At 40.7% G+C, this 20,969-nt stretch overlaps 1 protein-coding gene across 2 annotated transcripts in view; it reads left to right on the top strand.

Annotated features, from left to right (window-relative positions):
- FNDC3B (fibronectin type III domain containing 3B) overlaps window positions 1–20,969 on the top strand; it is a 210,000-nt gene that overhangs the window by 94,486 nt on the left and 94,545 nt on the right. For both annotated transcript variants that reach the window (XM_049803975.1, XM_049803976.1), the window contains 3 exons: window positions 7,467–7,543; window positions 15,273–15,516; window positions 18,004–18,300. In XM_049803975.1, the coding sequence (XP_049659932.1) occupies window positions 7,467–7,543; window positions 15,273–15,516; window positions 18,004–18,300 (618 nt within the window). The remainder of the gene's footprint in view (window positions 1–7,466; window positions 7,544–15,272; window positions 15,517–18,003; window positions 18,301–20,969) is intronic.

The following is a 20,969-nucleotide window of genomic DNA, read 5'->3' as shown; positions in this document are numbered from 1 at the left end:
TACTTGTCTAACCTTTTCGAAAGACTTCAGCGAGCTCTATATTGTCAAAGTTTCTCGTAACGTGTAAGCTTAATCGTCACTGCCGCAGATGGCGGTTACTTGGTGCTCTGTCCCGGGCGGAGGATGGCCCTGCGGGACCAGGTCCTTGTCTCCGGGCTCCTCCTGCTCCCCTTCCAGCCCCACGGCAGGACGAGAAGCTCTCCGTGCCCAAGTGGACGATGTGCCAGGCTGTTAAAACAGCCCGTTGACCTCGCCTGGACTCTTTTCCACTTATTAAATTAGCGAAGAGTGATGACCCCCAAAACCAAGGTACGGGATGGCACGTGAGGTCTTGCGGGTGAAGAGTGGGACAATTCTTTATGCTCTCGGGGTAAGGATCTCAAAATGCAATGAGCTTAATGTTTGAAACGTCAAACGTTTGATGTTTGAAAAATTACTAATTCGTAGTTCTGTGGCGGATAAAAATGAGCATTTAACCTAGCTTCCTCTTCAAATTCAGATGCAATACTGCTGCTGTGTAACGGCTTGTAGTCTTGTGATAGCTTTGGACAGGGCATGTTCACTGCAACTGATATATTTTAGTTAATTTCCTGTTTTTATGGGTTACTGCATTATTTCTAGAATATGCCCCAAATCAGAATACAACATCTGGGAGACACATATTGCAAAATAGCATGCTGCTGAGTAGGAATCTCTTGGTTCTTACATTAAAGCGTAGAGTGCTGTTCTTTAACTCCAAACTGTATGTACTTGAGCCTCCCGCTGTGTGTAGCAGGTCAAGTAGCAAACACAGGTAAAATAAACTGTTTTCAAGAGTCTCTAGCGTAAACAGCAAAGGTGCTGTCATGTAAATAAGCCAGAAAATGCTCCAGGAGCTGTCTGCTTGATGCATTTGGCACAGGTTTCTGAGTATTTTGATTTGATGTTTGCTTGGGTGAGTTTGCACGTGCTGAAAACATCAGTCAAACCCAGACTCTAGACGGGATATTATAGTAGCGCCTGTGGCTGTAAGGTCCAAGTACTGAACATGTAGCAGCTCGATGTTAATAATGATAATGCACTGAAACTCCGAGACCAATGTAATTTTTATAACTTTAATTATTTTTACATTTATTTTTAATTAAATTTATGGCAAATTAACTTGATAATGTGGGGGAGTGGCTAAAGGACCGTTATAGTTTGTAACCTCTCCTAATGTAGTCACAAGATTTAGAAAGGAAATTGCAAAAGCATCAAGAGGTCATAGAAAGTTGCAAAGGAGTTTAAGAAGCGCATTTTACCTACATCAAAACTGCTCCAATCTCCACTTTCAAACACTATGTTTGCGTGTGCAGATTGAGGCAACTGTGTTCAGTGGTTAAGCCGTGAAGGTGCAGGAGACTTCAGGCTGATGTTTTTGTTTTTTTTTTGGATGTTTCATTTGCATTTAAGTAGTCATTTGATGCAGGATCCAAGGTCATTTGAAATCCATGGAGCCATTTCTGTTAAACTTGAGGGGTTTGGTAATGGATTTGTACTACTCTTACGAGGTGATGGAATTACTTCGTACTACTAAACTGTGATCTGAATACAAAATAAAATAGTTGAGGTGCCAGACAATGTGAATGGAAGTGTGGTAGGCATCCTTTTATTCAAATCCTTATGTGTAGATGAGGTTGTCTTAAAAAGAATGGATAGATATGTATGGATAAGCAGTATAAAGCTCTCTGTATGCTGCCTTTTTCGGGCCTGAGCTGGTGTCATGGGGATGGCCAAGTGCTGGATGCTTTCCTTAACCCTATGCCTTGATGAGCTATATTGATAATGTTATTTTTGCACTTTTCACGACCCCACCTGTAGCAGGTTGAATGCAGCATAGGTGGCATTTTTTCTGACATTTCACACCTCTCCAAAGGTATTTTTTAAAGCTGTCATTTTACCCCCTCAAGTCCTTAGTATTGTAAAAGCAGCTCCTTCCTTTCTCTCTAACGTGGAATTGCTGTAGTCTACAAATTTATACTCGTTTAAGGACAAAGTATTCGGATCTTCAGCAGCAGCAGATTTAAGACCCTGTGTCCTAGTAACCTAAGTAGCCACCTGGGAGTTGACTCTTCCTCTGCCTTTTATCGTATGTGAGCAGAGTGTAGTTAGCATCTGAATTAGCTCTTGTCTAGGAGAGATTGCACCTCAAAATCGTGGTGATATTTGTATGTGAAAGCTCTTTACATCCTACTTTAAAGGTTTTTATGAAGTGCTCTGACATACTTGTGTTAGCTTGTGCTAACGAGCAGTTTTAGGCTGTGGCTGGAAGGCTGGGAAAAATGCTCGCCACACCTCTGCTGCAAAGGAAAGAAGACGAATGGAAGGATCCAGGATTTTATTTTTTGGTTTTTGTTTTCCTTGTCACCACCTAGTTTGGTCCGTAAGCTGCTTTGAGAATAACCAAGTGGAGGGAGAAGACACGTGTGGCTGACAGCGACAGGGAGCCTGTTTGTGCTTATTTCATTGAGGAAATTGTTCCGGAACAGCTGCTCATCCATGTGAAAATGCAAACCCTTGGGCCTCGGCCAAGGTCAGCAAGACCTGGGTCATTTGTTTCAGCAAAGCAGGCCTGTTTGCCCTTTAATTATCTTTCCTTTTCATTTGGTCACACCTCTTGCTCCACAGATTTACTTCCTGAGAAGCGCCCTATGTAGTGGAAGATGTGATACCCGTTTTGTTGTGTATCAGAGGGAGCCATAATGTTTTTTCACGGATTACTTAAAACTGTTAAGCTTTATAAAATATAATGCGTTTACCTGACTGGGTTTAATTTTCCACTTAGCTAGTGCAGTAGCTTCTTGTTATTAAAATGTACAGGGTTCTTAAGTCTCAAAGTAAAAGTGCCCAAATCACTAAATTTCATATTGTTTCTCTGCAGGTATTGCGGTATGAAACGGTAAGTCGGTACGTGTTTGCTAGCAACAGGGCTGAAAAATTTCTGAACTTCAGAGAGTTTTCAGTAACTGGTCGCAGAATGGGAACTTTATAACAAAGCCTGGTAGAGTTTGCTCTTAGTAATAAGCTATGCAAAACAGTCAGTAGAAACATGGAGTGAAAGATATGCCCATGTGCTGGAGCTGGATGTGAAAAATATTCTACAGTAGACATAATTTATTAATAAAGAGAGAAAAGCAATGCTCTGTAAGCTCTAAGGAAAGGGAAATAGTGTGGTAAAATTACTTCTTTGCCCTATAATGCTATGCGGAAAGAAAGAAATAGGAAAGATGCATTGCTATAGCTGGAGGAACTGAAATGCCAGATTTTGGCTTCTATAATTTAAGGAAAAACCCCTAATTAAACTGAAGTGATCTTTAATGCATGCATAAAAGGTCTCTCGGGAACAAGAAAAAAGCATACTTATTCCAAAACTGGTTTTATCCAAGAATTTTGAAAGTGTCATGGATTGCAACCAAGGCTATAATTAGTCTTGAAAACCTTGGGACAGAAGTTCCTCGAGTAGATTGTGACGTTATTCCTGAAGGAATTAAAATGGCCAGAAGCACTGACAATCTCTCCGTGACAGAAGCATCCTCTTGGCAGGGAAAGTGGGAGACGGAGACGGAAGGGAGACTTGCTTTGATGTGCAGCTTCACCCAATAAACCACGGTACAAGAAGGAATAGTGTCATCGTTGTCATTTTTGTTAGATGAAGTGCGCAGTGTTTTTTTGAAAAGGCAATAGATTTGCAAAACCTTTTTGGCTATCGAAAATGGTTACAATAATTAGCTTCCACGCCGTCAGAGGAGTGACAGAACAGCACAAAAGAGGGAGCATGTGGCTCGGAGGAGGAGGACAGGCTTTTACTGGGGTGTCAGGCTGTTAATTAGCTCTGCCACAACATGAGACTGAGTTGCTTCTTTTACTGTCCCTTAATTATTAACACATGTTAGAAATATGAAAATCTTGTGCTCTTGCAGCTAGGGACGAGTGTGCTCTATCACCTGCTTGGCTGATGGGCTTCGGTGCCTTCAGCTTGGTGGCTCCTCCACTTTCCCTCTCAGTTCCGAGGAGGGGGAAGAATTTCCTCGCACCTGCGTTTTGGATGGAGCCAGCCCCAGTGGTTTGGGGCAGCCCTCTAGAAGCTGATGGAGGTGCTCTGTATTTACAGTGTCGGAGCTCGGGGTGGAATTTGGCCTCTTGCTTTGTCAGCAGAGGTGGCCAAAGCTTTTCTGGCTCAGGTTCATTATGAACTCGGGAGACAGCCTTGTTTTTTTAACAGGTTCGAAAAGTAGTAACGCAAGCTCATTGCCGCGTCCATGTTAGAACAGACTGACTTTTTTCCCATTTAAATTAAATTTTATGTTGAACCACGAGCTTCAATTAAAACTTGGAAAGATTTAATTCCCTAGAGGACTCATTACTTCTATCCATCCTGTGGATACAAGCAACTGAGGAACATCCTTCTCTAAATGTCTACTTTTTAACAGTTCAAAAATATTTAACATAACCAAGAATACTCCAACCCCCACCCCCCGAAACGTATGGTTTTGTTTTAGTGTTGACTGGGGGATGGTTTCACTGCAAGAATAGTCTTTAATAATTCCTGGGACTCCTTGTGCTGTGGAGATGGGGTCTGCATTTTACTCGCTACCGCTTGAAGTTGTTTTGATACCGTTGATGAGAGAGATGAAATAAAGTATGCTAAAGTCATTTGGCTAGCCTTGAAATCAAAGCGCTGGAAACAAAATCTAGCTGCAAATCACTAGGCTGTCATTCTTTTCAAACCTGTTATCCAAATGACTTTAACAGTTTGTGGGTCATACACAGGGTTAGGAATCATCTTGCATGGTGCACGTTTTGATGATAAAACACAGTGGGTTTTGGTTTTTTTATTGGTATGGAAGTGTTACAGTCAACAGTATTGATGTGGGAGTTTGATTTCTCCTGCAAGTAGATCGCTAATCCATATGAGCAACTGGCACAAGGTTTCGAAGGACAGATACGAGGGATGCCAAGCGAAGTGTTTCTCATTTGTTCTATAGAGACTATCTGGTCTGTACGTCAAAACTCCAAAACCGTTCCATTTTTAAATTTATTTGCAAGTCGGAGTACCTCGTTTTGAGAAAGACTGGCTGAGGCCAATGTGACTATAAGTAGACAGCATTTTGGTGAGGGGCTGAAATGGGTTAAACGTTAAAGCTTTATTCTATTAAGTGATGTTTACATGTAACATTTAAATTATTGTCTACTTAAATGGTGACCTTAGGATTTTTTTATTTTATAACGACTTTTTTTCTTGCAGTTTTTCAGGTTTGAGAAATCCCTGACAAGGAATGAGTCGCATAACAATCTTAACTATTCATTTTACCTAATCTCAGGCATGTTCTATCTTGAAGAGCTAAACACCACTTGATAATCCAGTGTGGATTGAATCCCCCAAAAAAGTGTCGCGCTGTGTTTACCGGTATTGGCCATTACGTATGGATATACTGTCCAACTTACTGTGGAGTGAAACTTGGCAGTGTATATAGACCAAAGCAGATTCAGAGACAAATTAAAAAACCCTATTCCTCAAAAGAAATCTGCAGAGATTTTTTTTGATAGGGAAAACACATTTACTCAAATAATATTTCTGTCAAGTTCCTTCTGAACCAATTGTCACTTCATATTTTTAATGGCTTTAAATAGAACCATTTAGGTGGCAACTCCCCCCTCCCCCCCAACCCCCCCGTAATCACTTACTGCTCATGCTGAGGTTTTTTTCCATTCACACTAAAATTGTTGACTATCTGGGGAGACCACTAATGTTGAAAAAGCTATAAAATAAGGGCGGGGGGGGGAACCTGTATGAACTGAATAAGAAGTAGTAATAACGACTGGTTTGGGGTTTTTTTTCTTATTAGGGCTGTAGTATAGGTAAAGTTCCCTATATAGTTGAGTATAGGGAAGTATGAAAAGCAGCAGAACCACAGACCTAAACTGACTTCTTTTAATTTCGTTTAAACTTCGGAGTTTCCATGTGCTCAATACACTTGATAAATTACCACATTTCAAATTTGATTTGACTAGTGAAAACCGTATGTGCTGATTAGATTATAAATAACTGGATAGGGAAAGCGAAGCAAGATCAGAGGAGAGAGAGATAAATAACTCGGATGGATTCCTGTGTGTAACTTGGATTTTGAGAGGTTGGGAAGTCCTGCTTATTGCACGATAAGCAGCCTGAGGAGTATAAAAAGGTAGATGGGTAGGGAATGACTTTCTGATAATTTAATGTGGACTGGTTTTGCTGATATCGGACAACAGACTGTGGCTCACATTGTTGCTGGGGATTTCATTAGATTTGTCTAAACTTCAGGAGCAGTCGCTCCTAGAGGCCATTACGTCCCCCCTGTGCTTGAAGTCCTTAATATGTTTTAGGGTTAGTCTCCTTACCTAGGATGTGGTATGGTTTGGAGATGTTAGATGGCTTTTCCGTTGGAGAAGGTCATGAAGTTATCTTTTGTATTGTCAGTCAAAGCTAAAATTCAATTTGCAATAACAAGGAACAGAGTTCTCTCTGAGCTCTTCTCAAGAGTTTGACTATGACTATTTTCATAGCCCGTGGCAAATGGGCTAACTAACAGGTTAGTGTAAACATTTTAATATGTAATAAGGAAGTAATTAAATTGATTTTTCTTTTTCGAAGTAGTAAACTCTCATTGCAAATGTCTGTCTGATTTTGGGGGGTTCATTTTGACTGCTCTGTGTGATTTTCCTGATTTTAATGGCTGAATCAGAGTAATTGAGTGAGCTATTTCCATTTTATCTAGATGCTTTCTTTTAGCTGTGAGGCTCTGTTTGCAAAAGTCGAATGGTTATGGCACTTGCTTTGTTATACTTGTACTCAGTGGCTCAAAATGGAACTTGCATGTTCAGGGCTGGATTTCTGAGTGGAAACCGTAAGCTTCTTGCTTGTATAACCACATTCCAAGGTTAGTCTGAATAGCTGAGATAATGAATTTGGTCTTTGTGCATTCTTAAATAGATAGATAGTTTTTCACATATGTGATTTTTTTTTTTTTATTTTTTATTTTCCTACAATTGGACGCTTTCCTTGGGAGCTGCCTAATTCCAGCCTGCACAGTTTCTGCTTTGTTCTCTGCTCCCATGTCTTTGACAAGAATAACTTAACCAGATTTCAATATAGGAGTTGTGGGCTGCTAAAGGACATATTGTGTTACTGCTTAATGCTGTATAAGTTGATCAGTGGGTAATATAAAGTCTATGTTTTAGCTGGTTTATGATGAAAATATTATTTCAATGGAATATATGGTAAAGTCATTGAACAATGATCTTATTCTCAGAATGATGGCACAAGGCATTTTCCATATACCAGAAATTAGTGGAGCTGCTCATTTTGTTATTGCAGGCTTCAAAAATAAAGCTATTTTTAGACTTTTCTGAGCAATTGTGCAATTTTTTTGACTGAAATAACTAATATCTTATTTCTGTCTTTCTGTTAGGACCAGCAGAGGTTCCCATGATGTCACCCAATGGATCCATTCCCCCTATTCATGTGCCTCCCGGTTACATCTCACAGGTAACGCTTCTTGAAGAATTAAAATGTATATAAAATCAATAGCATTGGTCCATATAGAGAAGTCTACTTGATTGAAGTTTATTTAGAAATATTAATGAATTTTCATGCTCCTCCTCTTTACTGACAGTACACACACGTTTGCACAAGTTGAGCATGCATGTGCATCTTCACACGCTGTGATGTATACCAGGGGTTTTTTTAACACTAGCAAAAGCTACGCATACAGATTGAGCCCATATGTGCAACTTCTCTCCCTTTGTGAGAGGGAGAGAAGTCCACGTTGTTAGGTGATGCATTAAGTTCTAGTGTGACAGTCAGAAGGGGTAGGAGACTGGGGGAAGTGAGAGAAGGAGCCACTGTAGCTATAAAATATGCTCTTGATCCTCAGTATCTTCCCAGCAGAGATCCTGCAGCGTATCAAAAACTGGGGGTTTTGGTTTGCTTTCAAGAATAAATGTGATTTAATTATCTATTTATGGAAAAAATGGAAAAAGTTTTTCACAAAGCTGTTAGGCTTTGGAACTCTTGAACAGCTCCAGCTCTTCTGTGTAAATAAGCACTTCAGATTAGCAGATTGTTTGCGTTCGTTCCATCTTCTGCAAAGCTCAGACTCTTTCTGAAGTAGGAAAGAAAAAAAGGAAAAAGGAAAAAAAAGAAAGGTTGATGGAAGGCAGAAAAGCTGTGAACAATACAGTAAATCCAATAATTTCACCACTTTCATTGAGACCTGGACTGGACTGAAAGCTTCATTAGAAGTATACAAAGTATTTCAGATATCCTTGATGAATAGCATAAGAACTTTTGATACATATGTTTTGGCATCTCGTTAAGCAGAAAATAGATGATGTCCTGGAATCCCGTCCCCTCCCTAGGAAACGTGAGCTTGTGTAATTCTAAAAAATTGTGGATGGCGTCATACTTAAATCCCACAAAACACTGCAATCGCTCCGTGGTATTTTAACTTCTGAACAGAGTGAAAACACGCCTCAAGTGTGGGGACGTCGTTAGCCAGCCTAGGAGAGAGGGCACGCGGGCCAGCGGGGTGGTCCAGCCTCCTCCTGCTCCTCAGGCGTCCCAAGGTGGGTGGCTGGGGTACACTTTGAGACAGCATTCGCAGTGCTGTTTAATACTCCTCATGCGCTCACCTAACTTAATAAACTGACCCACGTCATGGAGAGGCATTTTTTTAAGATTTAGTCTTCAGTTGGAATAACTTTAACACCTTTTTATTATTAAAATGTTTATACCTCTCGGTCCCTGTACGGAGATAAAAGGTTGGGTATAAATGAAACGCTTTCCAAACCAGAGTGATGAAAATCTTCCAGTTGTATCTCTCTCTGAACCCAGTTCCTCTTTAATGCTTTTTGTGGGGCACCATGGTAATTCCACTGAAGAAGCCTTTAAGTAGTTTCTTAACAAAAAACCCCACCCTCTTCTGAAGAAATTTTTCCAAGGAGCTGGAAATATTTTATAAAGTTTTAGGAGAAAACTCTGTATTCGATGCTTTTCGGCAGCAGAACGTGTGTTCTGCCGTGTGGCGAGCAAGCCTCTTGCCTTTCGGACTGCTTCATATTAAGTAGTAGTTGAAAGTGTGTAGTAATCAAATTAGTTCTTACTGTAATAAATATCCCTGCCTTATTTGCTCTTGCTTTTGTCTGTTGCCTCATAGTTAAAAACTCTATTTGATGATAAACAATGAGAACACAACTTAAATTTAGAATGGCAAGGGAAAGGTCATAAAGCAAATTAATGCACTCTGAGATATGAATCAAAATACATTTGATTTTTGGTTTGATTTGTCCCCAAAGTGTACATCTAAGTGTCAGGCAGAAGGCAGATACCCCTGTGGAGAAGTAATGGTGCCTGTTCAAAAAAGGCATGAAATCTTTTTTCCATTTCATTATGCCAAGCCTGTTGGAGCTGTAAGTATTAGCCTTAAATGTTACATTAGTTATCTAGTGATTGCAATCCTGGATTAAAATGATGCTTCGTTACTTCTTCGGTATCGTCAAAATGATCAGCAGAAAATTGGCAGGAGGTTGTGTGCCCTGCAAGATCAGCGCCACTGGAAGCAGCGGAAAAATAGTTAAGACTCTATTTCCAGATTTCAAGGACCATATTAGTAGTTGTGACTAGAAGTCAGATTTGTTGATGTTAAAGAGATGCTCCCAATGATGAGGCTTAACCAGGGTGGGAAAAAATCCAGGAAAATAATAGAAGGCAAATACACACCACCAGTTCAGATCTTTCATGCTATGGTTTTGTTTTCAAAGAGCAGTTCAATCCAGCCAGTTATTTTGCATTTCCTTTTCAGCAGACAAACCTCTGTGCACCTCTGGCAGATATGAACTATCAGATCAGAGTTCACATCTCTGCAATTCTTAGTTGTGTTAAGGGTTAGTTAAATATAAAAGAGAGAAAAAGTTCCTTGCCGTGCTCTCAGTGGATAATATTGCTACTGTAAAATTTAGTTGTGGAAGGTGGCATGGTAGAGAAATCTGTGTTAAATGTGTGCGACGTCAACAATTTTGGCTTCAACTGTTGCATGTTGAAGGAGCAGCTCCTCCAACTTGTCAGGAGCTGGGCAGAAGCTGTTAATGCCCATTCCCGTTCCAAGCTGCGGACGGAGCTGCTTCCCTGCCGCAGGAGTCCTCCACTGGGATGTCCATTGGAGGCTTCTTGCCATCAGGGTCTGTGGCCTGATGCCTCCTCCTGGCTCCCGGAGCGTTCTAGCTCCTTGGTGTCAGCATAATCTGAAGATTAAAGATCATAATTTGGATGCTAAGCTATTAAATTTGGGGATGTTCTCATGGGTTGTTGTTTCTGCTTTTCACAGTGCATGTTTGGAAGTGGGGAAGGAGGATTTGGGGTCTTCTAATGAGGAGGACTAGAAAAACTGAAATGCCAAAAAGCACAATCGTGAACTTGTTTGCTTAGGGCTATTGGCTGAGGGCTGCTCTGTCTGAAATCAATCTGGAGCAGTTCCACTGGAGTTTGAGGATTGCTCATGTGTAGTTGGACATGAAAATTTGGCATGAAACTCCACTTTTTACTTTATTTACAGAGTTGCTAATATGTGGTCTCTGCCACAGATATTTTAAGGCTAAAGGACTAATTTACTGGCTGGAGCATGAAGTATGCGTAGTGCTGATAAAACTCCTTTTGTCAGGAGGTAATGTTGGGGTCATATAGTCTGAACTATGCAACTCAAGCCATGGTCCTGCAGTTTGATATACCTGCATCAAGTGCATAGCGTTTGACAGAGCTAAAGCATAAAGGAAGAGGAAAATCTTTAAATGACATTGTAAGTGGTAGAAAATCCATCACATCTGCCAGAACCAGGATTTTGGTCTTGGGTACATCCTCTGCCCGAAGAGAGGTGTTCTCTTCCAGAACCGTGTTTGGCTAGTTAGCCACCGTGTTTGGCTTTTAGCCACCAACTCTTCGCTTTTGTACGGTTTACTGCCCACAGAGCTTCTCTGTGTGTTTTGCAGACTGCAATCACTCAAGTCATCCTTTAACAGGATGATCCTCCCTAACGCTCTGAACACAAGGAAGGTTGTGCAGATCTCCTACTCATGTGGAGCAAGCCATAAAGCGATGATCCTTTTAAATTCATGAGCATTGCTCCTGAAGATCTGTATCATTCTAGATTTAAAATACCCCAACATTCTTGCCAGCTTTATAGATGTTCATCTGTCTATTTTACAGGTTCAAGGTACAGATTTAATACCAGTGTTTGTACGTGATAGATGGCAAAGATAGCGATGCAAACTTGCCAGGGCTGGCATGAACTATGAATAAATAAAATGTTGACATCCAAGTTCCTGGTGGATGAGCTCATTCTGCACTGTTTTCTGATACAGATTGATTTATGAATGAAGTTTCAAATTAGTTTATGAACTTCCCGAAGTATTGGTTGTGGTCCACCAGTGGCCATGGTCCAGATGTCCTTGCTGAATCTAGCACGCTAAGTTCAAGTGAAACAGAATTATTTTTCTTTGTTTGAAAGCAAGTGGAAATTAATTGCATATTACCATATTATACCCATTCAGTAAACGTGTTACAGAATGAGAGTGATTGTATTCCTTTAACTGGAACTCACAAAATACAGGTACAGTTTACCTATGCAAAATTAACGTGCCTGTCTTTTTCCTGGGGGTGTAGTATTAAATTTCAGTGGAGAAAAATGAGACAACATGGAGTAGTGATGTACTTTAAATATGTGAATTATCTCTAGTTAGACCGAGTTTTCATTGCTACAGCTATATCTTTAATGTAAAACAAATAACATTTAAAATAGTATTCTCAAAATGTGGCAAGTGATGGGGGAGGCAATTTTATTGTTTATGAGTAATGTTCACCCAGATTCTCCTGAAAGATCATCTACCTCACTCAGCAATTAAGCTCCTTAAAATATGGAAAAAAAACCCACACAGAACTATGCTATAATGATACTGTTATTGAGGTGGCATGGCAATTGCACTAGCAAGCAAAAAAAAAAAAAAACAGCAAAAGACAATTTACCTAGTAACTGTTTGAAAAACACAAAATAATGAAAGTTTAGCTCTAGGTGCCAAATGACCAGAGGTATTTGTTTTCTTTAAATATAAACTGCTAAAATTAGTAATAGCAATTACTTTTAATATTCCAGTTGCATCCTAAGCCCTCAACAGGGATTAGGATTTCATTGCTGCTTGGCACTGAAGTGGAGACCGTTTAGTAGACAGCGTGTTTCCTGATGAATTTATGATCTTTGTGACAAACGCGTTTAAGCAGACCAAAAAATTGCAATTTCTTCTTTAAATAGCAAAGTTCAACCTCTCTGCTAAGTTATGTTGTTTACATTAATGGATCAAAACTAATTTGCTCTGTCTTTGATGAACTGAAAGTGTTGCCTCCCAGAATGGCACTACTACAATCTACCCAGTGGAGATGTTATCTACAGTCTTAACCCATGCTGTTGTTATAGCTATCTAATGCATATAATACATTGGATTACCAATTTTATGATCTGTAATGACAGAATATCACATTCAAAGATTGTATGTGCAGCTTCAGAAATTTACATATATACCTATAATTCCTAGTTTAGGGAGAAAATGCCCTGTAGGGTAGGGAAATAAAGTTGGGGTTTTTTGCAAGGCCCCCTGTGTGTCTGTGTTCATTTGGAACACGGGCACACAAAGTAACAAGAATGCTGTCAGCATTCATGGCCTGGGAGGAAACAAACAAAAGACATTAGTCTCCTAGCTTTTTGACGAACGTCATTTGGAAGGCTGGCTCATCCTTTGAGTTGGACTAGATGATAACTGTAGGTCCCATCCAACAGAAATATTCTATTCTGTCGCCTCATCTCTGGCTTTTCTCTCACTACTGCTGATATTCTATAGTTTCATCTAGCAGGATAATTTCATCAGAAAGGTCTTTGACAGGACTCTGAGCTTTTCTGCCTGCTCTCTAGAAGATAGTTCAGGGAGAGAAATCCTAATGATTTTAAATATGGTTTACATTATGTGCTGCTACAGAGTACAAGCTTTCTGTCTAAATCTGTTCCTTGACATACTCATCTTCCACTAGAGCACAGAATACACATATAGTCTGGTCTAGATGCACAAATAGGAGCTTGTACCCACCTGGAAGTCTGAGGTTGTCTTTGAAGCTTGGACTAGTTAAAGCCATGATGAAAACTTTTCATATCAGAATGTAAGAACTTGGTACCTCAATTAAATTAGAGCATGATCCAAGTCTAAAAGTCCAGCATTTCTGTGCACAGTCCTAAATATGTAGCTCTGTTTTTCAAATATGGGCTAAATGGAACAGGATTTTTCTCTTCTTCAGGTTTCGGAATGCAGGTTTGAGACCTGGACCCAGGATAAGAGATGCTGTGGAGGTTGAGCAGAATTAGTAGCAGAGATGGGAGGCCTGAAAATGCAGCAGTTACAATGATGTGATAGTCTAAATCTCTGAGGTTCAGCTGTCTTTTGAGGACTCTGTAAAGTCTTCGCAATTTAAAGCTAGCAGATGACAAATTGCTAGCTGAAGCTGTAAATTTAGAGGTTAGGATCAAGTATGCTAAGCTAAACAATTCCCGTTCTGGTTACTCAGCATAGCAAGCAACGCATTTTTTTAATGTAAAATACCAATTACAAGTGATTTAACTTCCTATAGAAAATTTTCTTCTGTAGGAGGCCAGCCAATCCACAGGAATTGTCCGTGTCCGCGGTCGCAGCCCATAGCGAACAGGTGTAAATACCTATAACCTTAGGACACACGTGGCCTAAGGAAGCAATTGGGTCAGCTAATGCTAGTTAAATTTTATATTAGCTAATACTAGTTAAATTTTACCCTGTTATGGTAACTTGCTCAGCTGATGCCTGGGGCACGGATGTGTTTGCTGGAGCGTTACCGCTCCCAGCTGTGGGCATCACCTCTTAGACAGGGCTTGTCCCTCTGCAGCAGAGTCAGCAGAAACAACCGTATGCCTGTGCCATTGCTTCACGTCAGGGTATATCACCATAAACCACTTTTTCTTTGTGGTTTAGCCTAAGATGCTGTGATGTGACGAGAGTCGCTGGAGCGTGGGGATCCGTAGCAGGGTCTGTTCTGCTGGTGCTGCTATGGAGGGTAGATAATTCCAGCTAATGGTGGTGGTAATCAGCTGAGAGTGGCAGCATCTTATGGCAGGTGCCCTTGATGCACATTCATTTATCTCACACAACACATTCATCACATGTATTATTCCACCTGTATGTCATCAGTCAGTTTAGAAAAAATAAGGTTTTTAACAGCCCGTTTGTTGTATGAAACTAAATTATGCTTCCTTCACGCTCTTCTACCTTACGCACGTCAACGTAGGGAATCAAAGGGATAGTAATTGTTCTTATGTGGTTATATTTTTAAGTTCCAGAAATGGCAGAAGTTTTTTGAATAAGCTTCAAGAAAAGCTTGGCTCCTAAGTCTGGACTGAAATTTGGCTGGTTGACTGTCCTCCAGAAATATAGCTCTGGAAAAATTATAAGCTGAAAAACTTTTTTTCAGCCTAAGCACATTTCCACCTTCCTACATCTGTTTTTACATGCTTTGACTATGGCATGTGGGGGCCAAGTTACGCATATTCCAGAGTTGATTTGCACAGATGTATAGACCAGCTCTGTAGCAGAAAAAACCTTCTGCCCTATGATTTGTCTTGCACAGATACCTGCCGTGAACAGAGCAATTCTTTTGAAAACGTGTGTCAACACAACGGGTTCCTGCGGAGTACGTGTCCCTGGGCAGACACGCAGCTTCTCTGCAAGAGCAGTGCCAGCTGATTTCCAGGCATTGCTAAGTCCGTACTCACTCAGAGCACTGTCAAAACCAGCAGTAGAAATTTTATGGGCAGAATGTAAGGTTGGTCCCAATGAGTACTCTTATTTTGGTGCTTTGTGTTCCTTTTTCAATTGTTTTACTCCCTAAATACAGGTTATTTATTTTGTCTCCTGCCCACATAGTTATCACCAGCAGCAGTAATCTCCCAGTGATTAGTGTGGCTATCTGAGTCTCCAGGAAAAGCCACAGCACCACTATGATTACTTCTGCTGATATCAATTTTAGAAATGTGTTTATGAATAAACCTAACGACCAACCGTTTCCTAATGGGAGACCAAACTGTAAACAGCTCTGTGTTTAAAAATATGTTTGGTTCAGATGCTGCTTAACGTGCTCATTTCCCTGCCTTCCCTTCCAGGTGATAGAAGACAACACCGGCGTTCGGAGGGTGGTGGTTACCCCCCAGTCTCCGGAGTGTTACCCTCCTAGCTATCCTTCGGCCATCTCTCCAACCCATCACTTACCTCCATACCTGACGCACCATCCCCACTTCATTCACAACTCTCATACAGCTTTTTATCCTCCCGTCACTGGACCTGGGGACATACCACCGCAGTTTTTCCCACAGCATCATCTTCCCCCAACAATATATGGAGAACAAGGTGAGCTGGAAGGAAGGTACTGGTGTTTCACACCTTTGTTCTGCAAGTTTTAAGGGCTAGCGAAACCAAGAGTAGAAGTGAATTGGAGAACTTGTGGAGTGGCTTTGTCTGCATGGATGGAGCTGCCTCCTTTAACATCCAGAGGAAGGCGGGGGTGTAGCTATCCGGAGTGCAGCAACACAGGGCAATCCTACGTTGCAACACCAGGTTGCAGAAACAAAACCAATTTTAACTTAATTTGTAAATACAGTGGGAAAAAATATCTCATCCCGCGCTCCAAACTAGGGACGTGACTCATGCCGGTTGCTCTTGCTGCGTCACGATGCAGCGTTGTACAGAAAACCAAGAGACAAAATGTGTCAGTTCTGGCTTGGGAATGAGGATGGATACGGAGGGCTGGATCTGAGCACGGCTTGCCGTGGTCATTTCCAGTGGGAAAAGCCGGATACAGTTTCCTGTTGGCAGTAATGCGCTTTCTGCCCCCCAGCCATGGTTTTCCAAGAAATAACAGGCTTTTTCTGTTTGTTATTCCAGTTGAGACTGTGCAGTAAGTCACTGAAAAGCATTGTCCGATACCAAAGGGTAGCATGGCAACCCTAATCAGGCCATGAGTAAATAATTGCAAGAAAAGGAGTGAAAGGGGCATATTTCTGTCTGAACTATGCACTGTTGTGTCTCTGCCACCCTGGAGATAAGTATTTGTGTAATCTGAAAGAGGGCATTAACCAAAAAAGTAATCCGCAAAGCTGCTTGAGATGTTTAACATGGAAATCAGTTCAGGATTCGTGGTTTTACATTACTGCTGAACTACCTGGACTTCAGACCCTTTCTAAAGAATATGTTTAAGCCATATGATCAGAAGTGAGGTTTTGCTGGAATGGCAAGGAAGAGGCAGAAAGAGAGAGACGGGGGATGTCTAGTGATGCCACCTCTTGAAGTTTCTGTTGACCAACCAACTGACCTCACTTTCTGGTGAGGAATGGACCCTTACAGCTGACATTTAACTTTGTTATACTGGGAGGGAGGAAGTGGGAAGCTCAGGAAACCAGTGGGACGGTGTAGCCAACCAGATATGTAGGGGAGGGACTTTTCACTTGAAAAGGGAACAGGACAGTTTGTCAGATTGCTTGACAAAGTCTTGGGTGCGAACATGGGAGTGTGCAAAGTGAACACAGAGCTGCTAGTTAAGTACGTGTTGAATAGTTCTGTAGCCTGGCAATACCAAGAAGCCTATTCCACTTAAAAATAAAATTTAAAAGAAATTCTTGGTTGCTTTACTGGAATGACCCATACCTGTAACACTGGAGTTAGTTGAAGTGGTGAATATTGTAGTGGCGAGTATTAATGCACCATTTCCCATTTGCTGTACAATGGCTTGTACTTTAAACAAAAATTGCGTTTATTTGTAGTGTGCTGGTTTTAGGCAGCTAGTTGCTGCAAGAGTACAGATAGGATCGTGTAGCTAGGTAAGGAAAGATGAAGGCTGAGACGTGCTGAAATAGCAAAGAAAGAAAATCTGGCTAGTTGCAACAACTTGGAAAATTGTAATACAGTATACATAGCAATCTCAACTTACAAACAGGGCTTCAAACAGCTGGATAGGATCCTTGTTTGCTTCGGAAGTTTGTACGATAACTTCTGAATGGGTGTAGAAAACAATGTGAAGAACGTATTGAGTATCAATTGTTATTTTGCGAACAAAAGCAAAACTGTTGTTTTGGGCATGAATTTGTTCAAGCTTCAGACTCAAAGCGGAGCACAAAAAGGAGGACTGAACTACAGAGAAAAGCAGAAGACATTCCGATTCCTGCAAACTGACCTGCCTTAGGTTATAGATAGTCATTCTTGGAGGAGGGGGAGTGGGGATTGTATTTAATGAAGTGTATCTGAAGGGTACATATGATATTTATGATATTTCTCAAGCGTTTTTTAGGCAGTTTTACTTACCCAAAGCTTCTACTTCATGCTGCATTTCTCTCCTTCGGCAGGCACAGTTGACACAATTGTAAAGTCTATTTATACTGGGAAATTAAATTGCATGTAATCAGCGATGGCAGCTTGAAACCAGGGCATCTCGGCTTATTCTGTCCAGTCAGGCCCTGGGGAAGAAACTGCTAAATTGCTGTGAACTTACGAAGGCTTTTTCCTAAATATCAGTCTCCCTGGATTTTTGCTTGAAATCTGTGTCCCCAAAACACAAAGACTGAAAAAGAGGGGAAAAACTGTCACCCTAATTGCTGAATTTTTACACACTCATCCAAAGAGTTATGAAATCCTATCAGCAAAGGAGCATGCTTAATACAAAAAACCCCATCGGTCCTGCAGAACAGCTTTCTTTAGGGAAAAAAAAAATGGTTTGTTGTAAAAATCTATCTCCAGGGAAATCTGGAGTCATTGCCTTTGGAGATGGTCAGGAATTTGGCTTTCTGAAAAAAAGTCATTGATTTTGTTATTCTCGGTTCATGTGGCTGAATTCTTTTGTTTCAGAGATCATACCACTATATGGGATGTCCAGCTATATTACCAGGGAAGATCAGTACACCAAACCACAGCACAAAAAACTCAAAGACAGGCAGATCGATCGCCAAAACCGTCTGAATAGTCCTCCTTCATCCATCTACAAAAGCCATATAGGCAGCTGCACAACTGTATATAATGGTTATGCAAAGAGCCACAATGGAGCAAGCAGCGGAGGCGGCGGCGGCGGCGGGGGGGCTCCAGCAGTAAAGAAACCGGAGCGCAGAGCAAGAAGCAGCCCAAAGTCAAATGAACAAGACCCACATGGTAAAGACAGTTTTATTTATTTTTAATTCCTTTTTATTGCACCTTTCCGGCTTATGACCGCCTGTATATGGATCTAGTAACTATGCCAAAAAACACTACCACCCACACATAAAGACAGTGTTAATACAGTGTGAACTTAAATATAAATGTTGAGCTTGCTATACTATATTTGTTTTGTAAGATGAAGCGGTTGCCTCCCCATCTTTCATGGCTACTCCCTCGTAGATGCAACATCATTCTTTTTTTATCTGTTGGAAACAGAAATGCATTTTATGGGCAAGTTCTTTTTTTTATTTTGCTTTTCATACAGATGTCTTGGCACTTCACAAAAGTCCTTATGGACAATTGAGCTATAGCCAAAACCTGACTACTAGGTACCACTACTTTGCATCTCCTAGGTAAATGTAGTAAACCTCTTAGAAAGTTTAGAGATGATTGCTGAAAAACCAAGTTTGTTGGCGTGGAAGTTCAGTGGAAGTATGATTAGTTGCAACAGAAGACATTTGAGAAGAAATTGCTTAATCTTAGCCATTGGAATTAGTGGTCAAATAAATCTGGCTACTTTTGAAATCATTTTCTTCAACATTTTCAGAGACTTATCATGGAAAAAATTGAAACTTTGCAATAAAACTTTAGGTTATTCATCTAATCAAATCTCATTTATCACAAGCCATTCTGCACACAGCCAGTTCTACCTAAATTTAGCTCAGTAACTTGTTATAATCCATTATACCTTTCAGCCTTTCTCTCTGCCTGTCTCTTTGCTGACTGCTACAACTGTATCTGGCTGAACAAAGTTTTATGTAGTAAGCAAGCTTATACCCGGCACGTCTAGGATATTTATAATGTGGCGCACTTTGAAATCTCTTGTGTGAATTTATGCATACAACATAGGTTTTCCATTATCTGTATATAGTGTATATTTATTTGGCTGTGTACTTTTACTTGTGAGACATAACTGAAATAAATACTCATGAAAAGTAACTTAATTGATAGGCGAAGGGGAAAAAAATGTTGCTGGCATGGTAAGGAATGAGGATTTGCAGCCGTGCTTTGGGGTCTTTAGAATTAGCGAGGAGCTGTATTTGGGAATGCTTTAATGCAAGAAAATGAATCACTGCATTAGACTTCCTGATTATTTCTTCTCAGTAAGCTTATACGGCCTCTAATATTCTTATTTATGTTTAGCTATTTATTTTTTGTTTAGTCTGTGGTGGAATACATGAGGTGTTTGGTAGCACCTGCGTGAAAGACCTGGAATAAAGTATTGTCCTAACAGCTAAACTGCACAATATAGCTTCAGTGGGTACTGAGTCAGCCTGGATGATCACTTCTAAAATAATCTAGATTTCATTTTAAACCATCTAGTTTAAGGGTTTCCTGCAACCCTGATTTTTTTCTCTTGGAGTAGTCTCCTGTGCTCCAGCTGAAGAGCGTGAGGGCTCTTAAAATGCCGAGAAAATCAGTGAAGTTGGGGCTGTGGCATGTCCAGTCTGTCAGCCGGAGAGCGCCTTAAAACTGGGAACAGCAAATGATGAAGTCTTCCCCCAAACTGAAAAACTCCATGACAGCAGACGATCCAAATAAGTATCAGCTGTCCCACCCTCCTGATAAATCCAACTCACTGGTGTTTTAAAATAAGGTTCTGCATCTGCGCCTGGAGATGGCAGCCCAGGAGTCACTGTTGGACTGCTCTACAGCAAAGTCTGTGGCCAAAGCAGAAATAGGAGAAATTTTTTTACATTAAAAGGAAAAAAAAAAAAAGATACATGTGGACTCCAGAGTGAGCTTTTTCACATCAAAGTCTATTGCTATAGTCATGCATGTATACCTATACACAGATTTCTGCGGCAAGGTTGTCACAGAGGTTTAGTAATGACTCTCGCTGAACGGTGCCTTAAAATACATTCCTACTTGATATTTATAAGCTTCTAATCATATCTGCTGATTTATATTTGCTTTCTCTGTTTCTTCTTGAACTATTTGGGGTTTTATTGATTGATACCTGACTACCATAGCCATACAGGTAATTGGGATGAGAGTTAAAAGCAGTCTGGGAACAGGTGATAATTTTGATTTATGCTGCTAAGTTGGCAGTGTGTTTAGAATAGCCAAGAAAAGCAATGTGTCAGAAGCAATAAGCAGCAAAGCCATTTAAACTTACACGTTTTGTGGACGTGTATCAGTTCAAGCCCGCTAATAGTTAAAAAATTGATGGTGCTGTGTGACTGCTTCCAAAATTGCAGAATAGCCTGGAAAAGCTATTATATATTATGTGTGTGTGTGTGTGTGTATAAAAAAAAATATGTAGATAATAAGAGTCTTTATTTAGAAAGCCACTTGGCCAAAAAACTCTGAAGAGGCAAGTAGGAATGTATGAGCTCAGAGTAAAACTTAGAGTAAGGTGAAGGGGAACCGGAGCTGATGGGTTCATTTGCGTGAATTTCTTAGTTGAGATTGTGATGTTTTTTTATAGCATATCATTTCATATCTGCTCAGGGTGCGTGTGTGTATGTGTGCAATGGTAGCCGGCGTGCTAATTTTGGGTGTTAGGATGTCGGAGCCATCCAGGGAGCCAGCTCCCGGCAAGCTGCTGTCACCGAAACAGCCGTATGCAGCTGGAGCACACACCGCGCAGCCGAAACCCCGGTTGCCGCAGAAAACGGCGT

This window comes from Accipiter gentilis, chromosome 6 (genome assembly GCF_929443795.1).
Source record: "Accipiter gentilis chromosome 6, bAccGen1.1, whole genome shotgun sequence".
Lineage (NCBI taxonomy): Eukaryota > Metazoa > Chordata > Aves > Accipitriformes > Accipitridae > Astur > Astur gentilis.
Note: the sequence above shows the minus strand (reverse complement) of the source record. Positions and strands in the feature narration are given on the sequence as shown.